Source organism: Martes martes (genome assembly GCF_963455335.1).
Source record: "Martes martes genome assembly, chromosome: 14".
Taxonomy (NCBI): domain Eukaryota; kingdom Metazoa; phylum Chordata; class Mammalia; order Carnivora; family Mustelidae; genus Martes; species Martes martes.
Genome location: NC_137902.1, coordinates 76,942,041 through 76,958,870, shown reverse-complemented (window position 1 = coordinate 76,958,870; position 16,830 = coordinate 76,942,041). Strand labels below are relative to the sequence as shown.

At 43.0% G+C, this 16,830-nt stretch overlaps 1 protein-coding gene across 1 annotated transcript; it reads right to left on the bottom strand.

Moving 5' to 3' along the window:
• Window positions 1–4,728: 4,728 nt before the first annotated feature.
• ZP4 (zona pellucida glycoprotein 4) lies at window positions 4,729–11,614 on the bottom strand (the record flags this gene model as incomplete). Its single annotated transcript, XM_080823041.1, has 11 exons — window positions 4,729–4,832; window positions 4,969–5,085; window positions 6,124–6,202; window positions 6,507–6,654; window positions 6,731–6,920; window positions 7,105–7,235; window positions 8,053–8,150; window positions 8,687–8,874; window positions 9,808–9,957; window positions 10,908–11,198; window positions 11,443–11,614. 11 exons carry the CDS (start codon window positions 11,612–11,614, stop codon window positions 4,729–4,731), a joined length of 1,668 nt encoding a protein of 555 aa, XP_080679167.1.
• Window positions 11,615–16,830: the final 5,216 nt, after the last annotated feature.

The window sequence follows — 16,830 nt, the reverse complement described above, 5'->3', positions numbered from 1 at the left end:
AGTTGCAGGAGCATGGGGAAAGGGACAAGCAGACTGTGCAGAGTATAGAGCCTGATGGGGGCCTCAGTCTCATGACACTTAGATCATGACCTGAACCAAAATTCAGGAGTCGATGCTCAACTGACTGAGCCATCCACGCACCCCTAAACTGATATTTTTAATGTAATGTAGTACATGAAACAGTTGACACATGTAATGTAGATCTCAGACACTAAAGAGTCTAAACAGAAGTGTATTTATGATTCCATTTACATGAAGTTCAAGAACAAGTAAAACCTCTGGTGATAAGACAGCACCTCTAGAAAATGTTCACCAGGAATAAAAATGAAGAAACTTCCTGGGGTTGCTTCATTTGTTTTATCTTTTGATTAGGGTGGTGGTTAGACAAATATATATTCAGCAGGCTCTCTACAACATTGGTACGCCTTATATGCTTCTTTGTATGTATATTAGGACTAGAGAAGTTAAGAAAAACCCAGGAACTGTTAAATACCTGATCTTTCTGTATATGACTAGGCCATTTACTTTCTTCCACCCTGGCAGTGAACAGATGGACCTGGGACAAGGGATTCCTGGAATTTAGGAGTATAAGACTTGTCCAGTCTACTTTGAATGAGTAGATCCATATAAATGTGGAAGAAATGTGAGCACGGGTAGTTTGTGGTCAAAGTTGGTGCTTCTTGGACTTCAGTTACCCAGAGCTTCCAATTGGCTTTTATACCATGTGAATGGACAAGATTGATACTTGAAGACATATTAAGAAAAAAAGGTCTGAGAAGACAATTCAGGATAAACCAGATTTGTATTTGAAAAGTCAGAATATACAATGTTTTTAAATCTCAAAATATGTGCCTAAAAAGACAGATCAAGGAAATAGAGAGGCAATTTAAGAACATTTCATCTTGAAATCAACTAGGGGGATAGAGACAAGACAGAAGGGGGATAAACCAGAAACAAGGATTTTTCCTTGAGTTATAAGTCATGTACTCTGTATTAAAATTTTCTATCAACAAATCAGATAGAATATTCTCTATCACCATTCTCTGGTCTTCTAAGTTCTAAAGCATATGGAATAGCCAAATACAGGAGTTCGGAAGTCAGAGTAATGGGCTGGAATAACTTCCAGAATAACCTGGAGGTCAACAGAGCAATACCTTCAAAATAGAGAATAGGCCACTCATCTGTAATTTGGTACCTAGCTAAACTGTCAAGAGCTAGCTTGGGGGAGGGGCAAGAAGAAAGATACTCTCAGGCATCCAGGTTCTTAAAGTTTGCCTTCTATGCCGTTCTTTCTCAAATGGATATCACCCCCCCCCCCCCAAAAAAAAGTATATGGTGCCAGAGCTAAGTAACAAACTGAAATGAGCTAAGATTCATCCAAGAGAAAGGGAAGCCACCAAAGGGAAATCTTAGGCTGATAGCTGTGTAACAGGCCTAGGGAGCTACCTAGAGAGTGAAGACTCTGCAAGATAAATTAGTGATAGGCACACAAAGGAATAAACAAAATGAGCAATTATTTTATCCAGGAAAAACCCAAAGTATACAAGAGCTAGAAATCAGTTTCATTAAGTTTGGAGCATATTGTGAAGGTAGGGAAGAGTCTGGGTGGCAATATAAGCTTATAAGAAGTTACCAGAAAAAGCCTCTTAAAATTAGACAAATGCCAAAAAGTAGTATAAATTTGAGAATGTTTAAGAATTATCTCCTCTGGGGATAATAAAGTTTCCAATTTAGCTAAGAGACTGTATTAGTAAGCTATTCAAGTTAATGGTCCCAACTGATATTTCACTTTAGAGCTATGATTTAACTTTAAGGTAAGTAGATTTAGCCAGCGGCTTTTCTATTCAGAGGTACACTATAATAATTTCTCCCTGCAATATTCCTTTTTCCCTGTTGAGCAGTCTAAATTCCAATAAGGATTCCATGGTTAGGAAAGCAGAAACACCCTAGATATATAGAAGTATGTTCTGTAGAGCTCTACTCCTGTAAGATTTTCTGAAAGAAAGTTTCTGCAGTCACATATGTTTGGGAAATAGTTTTTAGCTCCTTTTGGAGGCTAACAACGCATTAATATAATCAGAGAAACCTGGCTGGAGAGAACCTGGCAGGTTGTAGGTCAAAGCTTAAGCTCCATGATTTTTTTCCTTGATTGGATTTAGTATAAATATAGAGGTTACCACCTTTCCAAAAACAAAAAGTGGGGGACACCTGGGTGGCTCAGTCAGTTAAGGATCCAACTCTTGGTTTTGGCTCAGGTCATGATCTCAGTGTCAAGTCCAAGTTGGGCTTGAGCTCAGTCAGCACTGAGTCTATAGGACTCCACACACTGGCTTTGTTTTAGTGGGATAAACCAAGAACTCATGACCTTATCCACTTAGTTTTCTCACAAGCAGAGCAGGACTGGACTTGGCAATTCCTTCTCCCCATCATTCTCTTGATTTTTTCCCCCCTTATTTACTATCACGATTTGTCTGCTCTTGTTGCTGGGACATCTTTCATGGTTTATGTTGCTTTTCTTCCCATGCAAGTATAATGCCTGTCACCTGGGATGTCTAATACATATTTGAATTTAGTGACTCTGCTCATGCTGTAGCTCCTAGCTGAAGTAGCTCCTAGCCAGATGTGGCTATAGACACATGAAGTGTGGCTAGTATAAGAATTTTTAATTAAGAGGGGCGCCTGGGTGGCTGAGTTGGTTAGGCAACTGCCTTTGGGTCAGGTCATGATCCCAGGGTCCTGGGATCGAGCCCCACGTCGGGCTCCGTGCTCAGTGAGAAGCCTACTTCTCCCTCTCCCTCTGCTGCTATGCCTGTTTATGCTCTCTTGTTCTGTCAAATAAAAAAATCTAAAAAAAAATTTTTTAATTAAAAAAAGAATTTTAATTAAATTTGGAAACACCTACTTTGTTCAGCTATAAGAAAACTTAATGTTTGGAACAATTTGGGTACATGAATCTGTTTTTCACCTGTAAATCTTAGGAGACCTAAAAATATGGTACTTCCAATTTTTAACCTGCAAATTGAGATGTGCTGCAAATATACATGGATATAAAAATATCAAATTCTGCTTTACTTAAGTGATTAAAAAATAAATAAATTACATGTAAGTTTTTAAAGATTTGACAGAGAGAGAGATCACAAATAGGCAGAGAGGCAGGCAGAGAGAGAGAGGGTGAAGCAGGGCTCCCTGCTGAGCAGAGAGCCCAATGTGGGGCTCGATCCCAGGACCCTGGGATCATGACCTGAGGGGAAGGCAGAGGCTTTAACCCACTGAGCCACCCAGGCACCCCTAATTTATTTTAGTTGTGCTTAACCTAATACATCTATTCATGATTGCCCAGGTAACCTACTGTTACACTTGGTTACTGACCAAGTTAACCACTCTCACCACTGCAGTCCAAGACCACTGTTCTTCCTCGTTAGCAAAAAGGGGAATCTGTCATTAGTCCCAGACCTTTGTTCTAGGCATCTGCTTTAGCAACCTCCCTCAAGCAAGTGTCCGGCAAACAGGCAAGCTGCAGAAAAACTTTGGTCAAGCTGAATCTCTGTCCCACTGGAAATTGTTCCTATGGAAGAACTGAGTATTTTCAGTAGAATATGGAGTTAAAAACACAGTATCTGAAATCAGACTTGAATTCATGGTCCAGTCCTGCCATTGGTTGACTAAGTGATACTGGGTAAGTTATTTGGCTTTATAGGTGTTCCAAATCCTGGAAATCAGGGATGAAAACCTTTTTAGGTTTTCATAAAGCTCAAGTATGTTATCAAGCATCTAGGATAGTTCCTGTCACATAAAAAGCATATAGTGTCCCTGTCAGTTGAGTAAGGAAATATTCATTCCCTGCTTAGAAGCAGTATGGAGTTGACTTGCCTACAAAGCAGGTATTTAAGTACCAAGATTAATGCCCTTAACTTTGCTGAAATATAAGGCAATCTAGAAGTTACTCCCTGAAGACAAATGGGGAAACAAAATTTCCCCAGGATTAATTTCAGAATTCTGCCATGATGAGAATACAGAGCACCAGAGTATGGCCAACAGTGTTAGTTACTAGAGAGCTGAGCAGAAAATTTACTTTAAGTCACCATATGTTTCTATTAGTCTTAAGGACTCTTAAACTTGGGAATTGCTGGTATGGCTCAAAAGTAAGCCTCTTCTGATCAAACCACTTCCAGCTGACCAATCCATGACCAGATATTTCCTTTTAGTCATTGTTTTTCACATTGGTTTTCAATGTGATGCTTAGAATATCATCCTCACCTGAGAAGTGGTTAGAAATGTAATTTTTTAAGCCTTAGCTCAGACCTGCTTAAGTTCTGGGGGTGGGACCAGTAATCAATTTCATCAGCCCCCTTTGATCCTGATGTACACTGAAGTTGGAGAACCAGTGTCTATAAGATACCAGACTAGCTCTAGGCTAGTTCTACCTTAGTTTGATGGATTTTGTGGAAGAGTTTTGTTTTACACCCCTCTTAAACTCGTAGCCCTCTCTGTATTTAGTTTACTACCTAACTTGTCAACCAACTATGAATCTACTGAAGTGTTCTATTCAGTAGTTAGAAGGGCTGAAGTAGAAGCCCAGGGTATTACGGTTGTTATTCTGTTGTCATGCAAAATACTTCCCCAAGCTGGAAAGAGGAGATGCCAACAGCAGGTTACTTACTTTCTTTCAAATGAGAAACGGCACAGTCTGGTAGTTTGGTCTGGTTTTATTAACACAACTGGAATAATTCATCTCCATTTTCTGATAGCCAAGTAGGACACTAACAAGGCTCCAATGATTAAGGTCCCAGAAAGGCCTGCCATCCACAGAGCTTGGGAATCTACAGGAGAACCTGCAGGGTAGAAAGGTAGGTTAATGTATGCCAAGACCAAGTGATTCTATATCCTCGATATATATAAGTAGATTTGGCTTGACTATTGGTTCAGGTAAGGGGCTTCCAATAGCTGCTTAAGTCTCTGCCCACTCACTTGGGTTTTTATGGAGCTTTTCTGAGGAGTCCTTAGTGGCTTGGAGTAGAATCATGGGACCCTTGCTAGAAATGCTAGCAGTATGGTTATGAAAATCGATGTTGGAGTTTCTTCTTCCTGTTGGAGAAAGGAGAACTAGGGATTGGTTAGAATTCTTTGTACGTGGATGGGAAGGAGAGAGTTAGGTCCTTCAATTGGCACAGCTCTGTTCCATGTCTTAAGTGTGTTAATAGAAACTCAAACAAGTCCAAGACTTTGTATCTAACACTGCTACGTCGTTTTCACCAGAATTTGATAATAGAATTATGATATTTGACTTTCCCCAAACTGCTATTCTTCTGTAAAAGAGGTATTTGGTCAGTAATAGTTTAATACCAAGACCTTTTCCTAAGCTACAAAGGTAACTGTAAGACAGTAACAGAGCAAATCTGTTTGAATCCCATTTCTATTGCCAGTTATAGGACCTTGGAAAAGTCAGTCTAAGTTTTAGAAGGGTATCCGTTTCTTTCAGAAGCATAGACATTTCTTTTAGAAAGGTACAGAATATAGGTCATCAGAGTTAGGTTCTAAATATTTAATGCATTAATAACTATTATTGAGGTGTAACTATACGAGGCCTGCCCACCCCAATAAGGGACTTAAAGCTTTAGGGGTCATGAATCCCAATGAATTCAGGAACTAGACAGGTAAAAGTCAGTGGACCAGGTAGGAGTACACACACGTTATTGGAGGACTGGGTCTGACCAACTAGAGCACCTACTCTGTCTGCAGTCATATGCCAACTATAGATCTTCAGGCCATGTTGCTAGACGGGCCTATAAGCAGGTGTCAATGGCTCAGTTTGTGAGCTGGCCGGATAAAGGTTTTGTTAGACTGAGCCACGTGTAGGTCTTGGGCCAGTCTGATTCCTCACTTAGCTTTTTCCATATACATTTTGACTAAGGCTGAGACTTGAGGATTTATAGCTTGTATTTAAGAGGCCTGGAATTCTAGAAAGCTTATTGTGTGTTCTACTGCATCCTAAAAATTCCTAAAGTGGACTCATTAAGAGGATTCTTTACTTGGAATCATTTGCCTATAGGCTAAAGAAGGTTAGCTGTGGGACTCAAGAGGATTTCAGGTCTGTCCTCCAGTGTGGACAGCTTGGCTACTCACTCCTGGCAACAGGACAGGTTATCATACAGGATGGTGTCCCAGCAGGCTGACAGACGGACGCACTACAGTGTAGGTACACCTGGGAGCCAACAGAATAGAGATCATCATACAGAACCACATCACAAGTCTTCCAACTTAACTCCCGGGGAAGAAGTTGAAAGTTGCTATATCCTGACATCCCAAGCAGATATCACAATAACACTAAAGAACTGGAGTCCAATAGGCAAATGTCATTCATGCCATTGGGACCAGTGATGGTGCTGAGGGAGTACCAACAGCCACAATTAAGGAGCAGCCCTGGCCAAAGAGTGGTAGGATGTGGAAACAGTTCTGAGTTGGGGGGTTCTGAGCCATGCTGAGGAGCACAGAGGGAAGCATCGTACTGGTCCTCCGAGTGCCTTCTTTGTCACTGAGTCCACAAAGCTGAAGGTGAAAATGCTGAAACGTTGGTAGTGAGATGGAAATGGAGGATCCAGGGCTTTCTGGACAGGGATCAGCTGCGTCTGATAGTTGTCTCCAGCGTAGGGGCACCTAAGCAAAGATATCTGACAGTCAGGAAAGGCTTCTCCGAGGGATTCCAGCACAGGTGCATGGAAGAGCGCCTTACCCTTTCACCAGCATGGGCCACTGGGGCTGATGCTGGGGGTTTGTGCTGGGTGTGGCCCAACAGTGCTGGAGGAACAGCCCCAGGTGGGGGTCTGTTCTGTGGCGGATAGACACCTCCACGTAAATGGGATCCCGAAGCAGCTTCACCACTGGGTAGTCACTGGCAGTGTAGTAGGATTCATAGCGCTTATCTGTAAGAGACCAAAAGGAGTTGAAGCAATAAAACCAGAATTAGGAACTTCTATATTGCCTGAGACCGAGCATATACACACAAATACCTCCAGCAGGTCTTATTACTGGGTTATTCTCTTAATGCCCAGAAAAGAGCTAGGTCTTGAGACTGTAGGCTGGATGCTTCAGCCAAGTGGGTCTTACCTTTGGCAATCTTGAGTTCCAGAGTAAGGGGTCCAGCCTGGATCTCAGGAAGGGGTGGTGGGAGTGTAAAAATCTGGACATTAACCTGGGAGGCATTGCTGCTGATCAAGTAGCTGCAGCTAACTCGAAGCCTAAAAAAAAACCAAGAGCTTTGTTAGCTAGTGTGGATAGTGGGATGAGCCAGGCCACCCTTCAGTTTTTAAAGGTTTTAGGAACCATTACATGCGAGGTGCTGAACAAGTTTGTAAACCTAAGGGGTGTGGTTCCTGAGCTTGTAGCAGCTAGATCTTAGTTGGGGTGACCAATATGTAGACAGGATCATCGTCAGTGTGGTACTGCGAGAAACAGGTGCTTTCTGTAGAGAGGGTAGTCAGGGAAGAGCTTTCAGGGAGTGGTCTTGAAGGAAGATAAAAAGTAATGGAGGTAAGAGGAAGGAGAGAAACAGCAGATAGAACAGAATGGAGACCAGAGTTTGTCCTTCTAGGAAATCTTCAAGGGACTTCAGTCTGAGGTTGGGGAATAGTGAGTGAGGGATGGAGGGTATTCGAGGGGTTTGTACTGGAGGAGGAAGTAGGAGGTATTTCATGCAGGTGCTTCAGGTTCCATTCATGTCAAGTTTAAGCTGTGACAAGACAATGAGGCAGCTTTAAGTGTGCCATCTTCTCTGAGGCATTGAGGGGGGATTCTTTCTGTTCCAGAAAGACTATGGAGGGAGAAGGCCAAAATGAGGGTCCAGGTAACTGAAATAGGAGTCCAGGGGAGTTCGATGGCAGTGATTCAGGATGACTTGGTCAAATAATGGTCCCTGAGATTGGACAGCCAAGGAAGGAGACAGGTTCTCCTGTCATGAAAAGAGGTTTTGTGGATTCAGGGCTTACCTCCGAACTCCTGTTTCATGGAAGAGAAGGCATTCTGGTTAAGCAAGGTCAGGTTAACTAAGACCTTTACCTGAAAATACTGTCACGGGTGATAGAACCATGGCTCCAAGTTCTCACATCTCTAGCTGAGACCAGCTCATTTTCATATACTACCCAGTCTCCAATGATCTAGACGTATGGGGAAAGAAGTATTATCATTCCTGTTAGCCAGGTGCCACTTCATTCAGAACTTGCTCTCACCTAGAAGTTAGCAGTGCTAGGCTACTTTAGGCTGCATTTTCTGTTCCTTGAACAGAGCAGAAGCAGGTGGCAACTAACTTGGGACATGATCACTTCACCTTACCTCAGGATAAGGCAATAGGGCTTGGAGTACTCAAATGAGGCAGCCAGGAACAGGACCAGATAATGTCAGCCAACCTCCCTGCTTACTTCTTTGGGGTGATGTGGCAAGAAGAACCTATTACTTGTTCCTCCTGTCCAGGGCTTGGTAGAAGTGCTGGCCCCTTGAGCACAGCTGGGATCTTAGCTGAATGTCCAGGGGTGATTTAGGCTTTCTCAGTGGTGAATATTCTTCTGTCCTAAAGACCATCATACGCACCACACCGCAGTCAGCTGTCTCCTTCATGGCTAACATATTCCACCTCTCCCTCCAGTCACTAGGGCATTTCTATCTGACTTCTAGAGCTAGGAACAACTGCTCTTACCCGTCTTGTGGTACCACAGGAATTGAATGGAAACCAGAAGATGGCAAAGGTACGTGTTGCCATCACAGGGGTGCATTCATGGTCATTCCTGAAGGCCAAGCGCACAGAATTTAAGAGCAGTGGGGGTGAGGTCACCTTCCGAGACACAGCGATGGAGAAGTGGCCATCTTGGGTACAGTGGGACGTCACTGAAAAACCAGAGTGGCTGTGCTGAAAACAGGTCATAACTCCTGTTTTGAGCCAGGTAGATATTTAGAGAGTTTTGATCCCTCCCCTGAGAGGCTGGCAGTCCCACCTAATGGACTCTGTGCAAGTTCAGCTGTCCAGAGCTTAACCGAAGCCCTGAATGAGTGCCTGGGTGGAGCCCCTGGATTTGAGTGTTGCCTCCACTGCTTCTTGAGCAACCTTCAGCCAAGCATCTATGCTCCTGGCTCTAGCTTCACTTATAAAATGGGGGTAATAGTACTTGCTTTGTTCTACTGGTCAGTATTCAGAGCTTAGAATAGAGTGTGGCATATACATGTTTTGCATTAGAAAACCTTAGACTAGGATTTGGGACCCACAGGAAGCAGTCTGAAAGGGGGTTCTCTAGACACTTAACCTATTCCCAAGCTGGCTGATTGTCTTAAATTTCTGTCAACTAGTTATTATTTTGCAAGTAGACTTAGCTTCTTGAGTTCATTGAATATTTGGTTTCTGGGCCCCTGGGTGGCTCAGTGGTTAAGTGTCTGCCTTCCGGTTAGGTCACGATCCCAAGGTCCTATGATCGAGACGTGCACTGGGCTCCCTGCTTGGTGGGAAGCCTGCTTTTCCCTCTCCCACTCCACTGCCCCTGCTTGTGTTCCCCTTCTTGTTGTCTCTGTCAAATAAACAGGTAAGATCTTCTAAAGGAAAAAAAAAAAGAATATTTGGTTTCTAGGAGAATTGACAAGGCAAGGCTGTAGAAAGTGATCACTTAGGGTCAATATTCTAGGATACCCTCTGCTTATACACTAACTTCTGGTCATCTTTAACATTTGTCTTCCTGGGGTGGAAGGAGGAGGGAAGATCACTTTTCTCTGGATTTAATTGCAAGTTACTGGTACTTTTCTTTAGTTGGTTTCAGAGATGCAGTAACTCACCTGTGTTTCCATAGTAACAGGAATTAGCCTCCAAATTGTAGCAGCAACCAACCTTCTCACAGTCTCTTTGACTGATGGGTGAAGGAGCGCATGGCAGCCTGTCCCACATTGGGACAGAGTCACACAGGTCAGCGTTTGGACCATCTAGGGCTACATTTTGAAGAGGAGAGTAACGTAAGCTAGATAACAAAGTTGGGTCTTAAGGAAAAAAAAATCATTACAAAGTATTAACATTCCCACAGATGTCCAGATGATCAGGGTAGGTCTGTATTACATGCTAGCAATAAGTTTCAGAAAGTTAAGTAAATATTAAGTCCCCTGAAATTAGTACTTTTTGAAAGAAGAGAATACCAGCAAGATGAAGGGAAGCAATGGGGCTCCTTTTTCCTTCAAGCAAAGAATTCTTCCTTCTGTAGAGGTGCTTTTCCATCTTCCTGTACTGTGAGTTAACGGGCGATCTTTTTGAAATGTGAGGTCTGGTACAGCAGGTTTGATATGGGGATTGGGATTCTGCGTGTTGTCAGTGCTACCTCTTTGGGTTATATTTTTGGTACAAGGCAGGGGAAAAGAGTGAACTACAAGTTTGAATCCCTTAGGACTTGAAGGTAGGGCTTGCAGAGCACAAGATTTGCTGAAGCTGAGTCACACTTCCTACTAATTCCCCAGTTAAGTGATCAAGTAGCCTTCAGCTGAAAGGGCTGAGCCCTATTTTCAGGGCACAGTTGATTCCCGTATACATTTGCCAAGTATCCTTAATAGCTTTAGTTCCTTCCCTGTGCTTCTCAAGACTGAGGAGCTCCTGGTCTTGGGCTAATTCTTGTTTGAATCCCAGCTCTGGAGCTCCCCAAGAGCTCCCCAGTGGGGGGCAGCAATAGCACATATAACACTGGTTAGGACTGGGGAGGGGACAGTGCTCTGCCCTCCGCGGTGCCTGGCACCGAGTAATCTAGTCACTCAGGTAGTGTTAAGGACCTCATGTGCAGGGGAGCTGGAGGACAGTCCTTCATGTCACTGTCATGGCACAGATCGGGTAGAAGAGTCCAAGAGCACCTTCCAGGCAGCTCAGCACCACCCAGACCCTGAGAGTTTCTATCCCTTACCTGGGGGATCCACAGGACACCTGAGCAGCTTTGTCTTTGTAACCGTGCTGCGTCCAGCCACATCTGCTCCTTCAACTCCAAGTAGCATGATGTAGTGGGGGTCCTGGGCAGTCACCCCTGATGGTGGTGCAGGGGTTTGCAGCATTCCTGGCGATTGGGTCGTCCTTACCCACTCGGTGACATAGCAGCCGCTATAAGAGGCTTCTAGCACCATGGAGCTGCCTGGGCCCTCCCTTAGCCAGGTACCACAGCCAGAGTCATTCTGCAGCCTGTGTGGAAGCCCGTGGTTGTCTGGAGAGCAGGCAGGAGTAAAAAGCACAGGGGGTCAGTCGCCACAGTCCTCAGTGTTGGGAAAGGATAGCCCACTTTGCTGTCAGACCTCAAGGGGCAGCAGCAAGAAGAGAGAGGGACTCTGGGAAGGGAAGTTATATTTTAGAGGATTCAGTCTATAGGAGAGGCTGCAGAGTTTACCAAAAGGGGAAAGTGTTCGGAGGGGAAACTAGAGGGCTAAGCTGAGTGAAGTCATCACACTTACCCCAGGCTATTAGTGTAGGAGCTGCTGTTCCCTGGCTCAGGTTTATGGTGAACTGAAGACTTCGTAGCCCACAATGGAGTTCACCAGGATAATCTGGTGCCTCGGGCTTCTGGTGGCCACTCAAAGCAAGAGACAAGGGTAAACAGAGCAAGATGGACTGCAGCAGCCACATAGTGCCGGTAGGAGCCCCCACTGGCCGTAAGACCTGCCTAAACTCCCAAGAACCAGAGCTCCCCATGCTCCGTGAGGTTCTTTATATACAGAAGGAACTGGCTTCAGGTGCACGCCTGTGTGATATGCAGGTGGACCTCCTTTGGGAAGGGTGATTCTTTCAGCTTCATTCACTTTGGGCCATGGTCTGCAGCTGCATTACTTTAAACATTGCAATCCAGGCAATTCCGAGCTTAGGAAGAATGTGGTACCTTTTAGCTAAAAGAGGCTTCCCCAGAGTTGCTCAAGGTAGCACTTATTCTAGTAGTTTATTGACTTTAGAAGACCATACTCTCAAATTTTGCACATTTGGGTAGGAATGTGAACTCTGTCACCTATGAGCTCTGCAATCTGGCTAAGTTACAACCTTTTGGAAACTCAGTTTTCTCTTCTGTAAAGTGGGAATATTATCTCCCTGTAGTAGTATTCTTGAGGGTTAAGTGAGGTGTTCTAGGCCAACTGTGTGCCAAATACTTAGGCAAAAAGTGCTCAGTAAACACTGTTGGGACCTTTAGGGATCCCCGTTACCTTCATGGTTCTAAGCTTTGCAAAATTGGAAAATTGGAGCCTGGCTTGAAATTTCACAGAAATTTAACCTTGATTCAAAAAAAAAAAAAAAAAAAGTGGATTTAGAACCTTTCCCTGCTCCTAAGAGTTCCACCACTAGAGTCTTGACAAATTCCAAAGCTTTTATTTGCCATAGTTATCCTATTGGGCTCCTATATAGGACGTGAGTAGAAATGTGGATCATAACATGGATTCCCTAAAGGAATTTGGCCTCTTAGGGAAATTTCAAAATCTCTCATCACTTACCTCTGTTTTAGACATATTTTCATAAATATGTGCAAGTTTCTTTCTTTCTTTCTTTTTTTAATGTGGGAGTTTCTTATTTGCTTGGTTTCCACATTGTTGTTTTCCTTCTTACAAGATTTATGGTTCACATGTCCTGGCCACTATTTTAGTGTCAGACCAGGTTCTAGAGATATTCTAAGAGTCTGAGGAATGGATGGATATACTCCTTACTGGAGAGGCAGGAACATGAAAACTGGCTTCCATGGTCTTTCCCCAAAATGGTCTTCTGATTATATTTAGCCCAATATTTATCATACAATAACTTATCCCAAGTCAGCAAAAGTTTTAGCTGAAGCACTGAGAATGTATATACAGGTATCTCTAATTCTTGTCAACTACTAGAAGTGAGCAAATAAGCATATATCTTCCCGGGGAAATTGGATGACCCATTTAACCACGTGGTAACAGAAAACATCGAAGGAACACTGGACTCTGCCTTCCTGGGTGGGATGTGGCTTCCTGATATCTTTTGTCTGCACTGGATTTGGCCACTGACCTGACACAGCCCATATACTTGCTCAGGGGACTTACCATGTTGGATTCTAAGGGCCTTTTACTTACTTTTCATTGCATCCTCAATGCCTTAGACAGTGCGTACTCTCTGCTCACACAGTAAAGAATGAATCCATGAATTTGCGTTCGTTAGTGGCCATGTCCTAAGGCTGCCCCCCTTGAAAATGTGGCTCTAACTCGTAACCTCTAGCTGCTTTTCCTTCAGGTCACTCTATATGTGATTGCAGGTATAAGAAAGAGTGTTGTGTCTCAGTAGCTTACAGGCCAGTCTCCCCACTAGACTTACGGACGCTGTTCTCTAAAGCAGTGAAAGATCAAGGAGAGTTGCCCTTTTTGCTAATGCTTGGGGGCAGCGTAGCATCGTGGTTATTTGGATTTTGGCAACGAATGAAGCTGGGTACAAATTCTAAGTCATTACTTCCTAGCCCTGTGACCTCTGTCAGTGAGGTACAACTTTTCCATCTGTGAACTGGGAATAGTAACACCTGCCTCACATGCGAGGTATTAGTATAACCAACAGGTATTGTTCGATGAAATAAGATGATGTGTGTACAATGTCTGTTACAAAACTTGCTGCGTAACTGCTACTTGTCAGTGTCAGGAATGTCAACAAGACCAGTCCACCTACTGGAGACAGAAAGGTGAAGCAGGTGCCAAGCAATGGCCTCCTTGGATTGGTGGGGGAGTCTGAGGAACAGCCTATCCTGGTGGGATTGCATTCTCTAGGGAGGCTGTGTGTTTACAGAGTTAAAAAACGAAATTGGTTGGAGATATCTGGAGGTCTACCCAGGCTCATACCAATCGCCCTGATGCCACAGAGGATGAAGGATGAGTTCCCAGGAGAGTATGCCAGCAGGGGTCTGGGGTTAGGTGACTTCATGCTCCCTCACTCCTGTGCTAAATCCTCTGAAGACATATTCATTCAATTGTACCACTCAATTTCAGGAGAGAAAGTGCACTGATAGCGTGTAATCCACCTTGAGGAGCCCCAAGTTTAACTGATAAGATATCCTGTCCCCCTATTATCTCAAAAGTAATGCTCTGCTCTTTGAATTTGGAAGGGTAGATGCTGTTTTATGTTAGAATCACTCGATCACTTAAAAATAATTTTTGTGGAATTACATACAGAATACAAATCAGCATAACTTGTAGAGACTTACCGAAAGCCCTGTAATCAAGGTAATATTCCTTTGATCCATATTTTACAGGCATATTTAAGGATCTACCTTGTGTCAAGTACCAAAGTACTGGAGAGTCTCACAGAGGAGGCTAAACTGCTTGTAATGGTTAATTTTATGTGTCACCTTGGCCGTGGCATGGAGTGCCCAGATTAAATATTATTTCTGGGTGTGTCTGAGAAGGTATTTTTGGATGGCATTAGCGTTTGAATCCGTGGGCTGGGAAGATTGCCCTTCATAAATATGTGAGCCAATTCCTCATAATAAATCTCTATAGAGAGATATATGAGCATATATATATATATATATATATATATATATATATATATTTCTTTCTGTTTCTATGGAGAATCTTGACTAAGATCCTGCCAGTTCCTTTTTCACTGGTCTGCCACTACGGGCCCCACTAAGAGGGGAGGACAGGGTAGTTTCCACCCCTGGGACAAGGCAAACTGATTTCCTGAATCCTTATTCAATTAGGGTATATTTTTCCTGAGTCACATTTGACTGTTTCAATTTAAACTAGAAAACAAGGGTATCACTATGCAGTTTATTAATGTTCCCTTTTTTGGAATGCGGGCACACACAATGATTTCTGTAGAGATGGTTGCATTTTGGTAGTACCAGGGTTATTATAAAGCTTTCTGGCCGTTCGTCGGGATAGGCATTTACAGTGGTTCCCTTGCCGTGACTGGAGTGTGTCCTCCTCACTGGAGGGTGGGGTATGGGGTAAACAAAGCCCCAGGAAACCCTCTTCAAGTCTGATAAAGCAATAATCAAAATTACCCCCAAATATAGAGGAGCGATTAGACCACTTTGTGTGCTAATCAGTAATTAGGGAGCAGTGAGGGAGTACCCAGCTGTTCTCGGCATGTGGTGGAAATTAGGACACTTCTCTTCTGAAGGAAGATGTCAAACTTAATTTACTGTAACTACTTACATGGTTTTTCTTTTCAATAAGCAAGAATGAAATGTAAGCCTGACTCAGTTGTGAGATGATGAGTCCCCTTTCTGGGTCTTTCCTTTTGACTTCCTGTCTCCATCCTGGGCCACATAACACCCCTCCCTAGTGCCCACTCTGCTCTGCGATTGTCTGACCCCTCTACTCTATCCCTTTCTTTGCCACCAGGACCAACGGCTACCTTTAGGGAGAAATATCCTTCCCCTTTCACCCACAGGTAGACCTAGCTGAATAGGTTTTTGGACTTTGGGAAGAATATCAATATATTGGTGTTCCTCTCTTTTGAAGTGGAAGGGGTGTTTAATAAAGAGGTAGGAGAGTAAGTTGCCAAAAAAAAAAAAAAAAAGAAAAAAAAGAAAAGAAAAAGAGCTGAAATTAAGGACTTTGGGGTAGGGATTTACAGATACAGTTGCTGTTTCTGATTCATATAGGGAGTCAATTGAAATGATGCCCTCCCTCCTTAATTATGCTCATCTACTTAAGGGAAAGGCACCAGTCATATTGGATTAAGGCCCACACTAATGATCTGATTTTAACTTCATTACCTCTGTAAGACCCTATCTTTAACATGTCTTTGTTAGGCATAATTCAACTCAAAACATCTTGCAAAACATTGTAAAGCTGCATCAGCCAAACCAATCTTTGTTTGGACCTTTTTTTTTTTTTTTTCTTTATATTTGGAAGACCTGAGAACTGTGTGCATGTGAATGCCTTTGTTTCTCCACTTTCATAATTTATATTTCCTTGTTAAAATTCCTTTTAAAAAATTCCCAAACTTGGCTGCCTGGATGGCTCAATCATTAAGCATCTGGTTTCGGCTCAGGTCATGATCCCAGGGTCCTGGAATCAAGTCCTGGATCAGGAAGCCTGCCTCTCTCTCTCGCACTCCCTCAATGCTTGTGTTCCCTCTCTCACTGTTTCTCTCTGTCAAATAAATAAATAAAATCTTAAAAAAAAAAAAATTCCCAACCTTGCTTTGGCAAAATGGAAGGGATTTTTTTTAATGTTTATTATTTAAAGTTTCTATTTTTATTTATTTATTTATTTTAGAGTGGAAGAGAGGGAAGGGGCAGAGGGAGAGGGAGAGAAACTCTGAAGTAGACTTCATGCTGAGCGTGGAGCCCATTGTGGGGCTAAATCTCATGACCCTGAGATCATGACCTGAGCCGAAATCAAGAGTTGGTTGCTTAACTGACTGAACCACCCAGGTGTCCCATAAAGTTTTAAATTTTAATTTCAGTTGGTTAACATATAGTGTAATATCGGTATGAGGTGTATAATACAGTGATTCAACAATTCTATATATCACCTGGAGCTCACCACAAGTGGACGCTTTATTCCCTGTCATCTAATTCACCCACTCCCCCGCTTCCCCTCTGGTAACCATCAGTTCTGTATAATTAAGAATCTGCTTCTTGGTTTGTCTTTCTTTTTTTTCCCTTTGCTCCTTTGTTTCCTCGCTTCCACATATGAATGAAATCATATGGTATTTGTCTTTCTCTGACTGACTTCTTTCACTTAGCATGATACTCTCTAGCTCCACCCACATTGTTGCAAATGGCAAGATTTCATTCTTTTTATGGCTGATTAATATTCCATCATCTATTTATCACTTCTTTATCAGTTTATCAGTCGATGGACATTTGGGCTGTTCCCATAATTTCATTATTATAG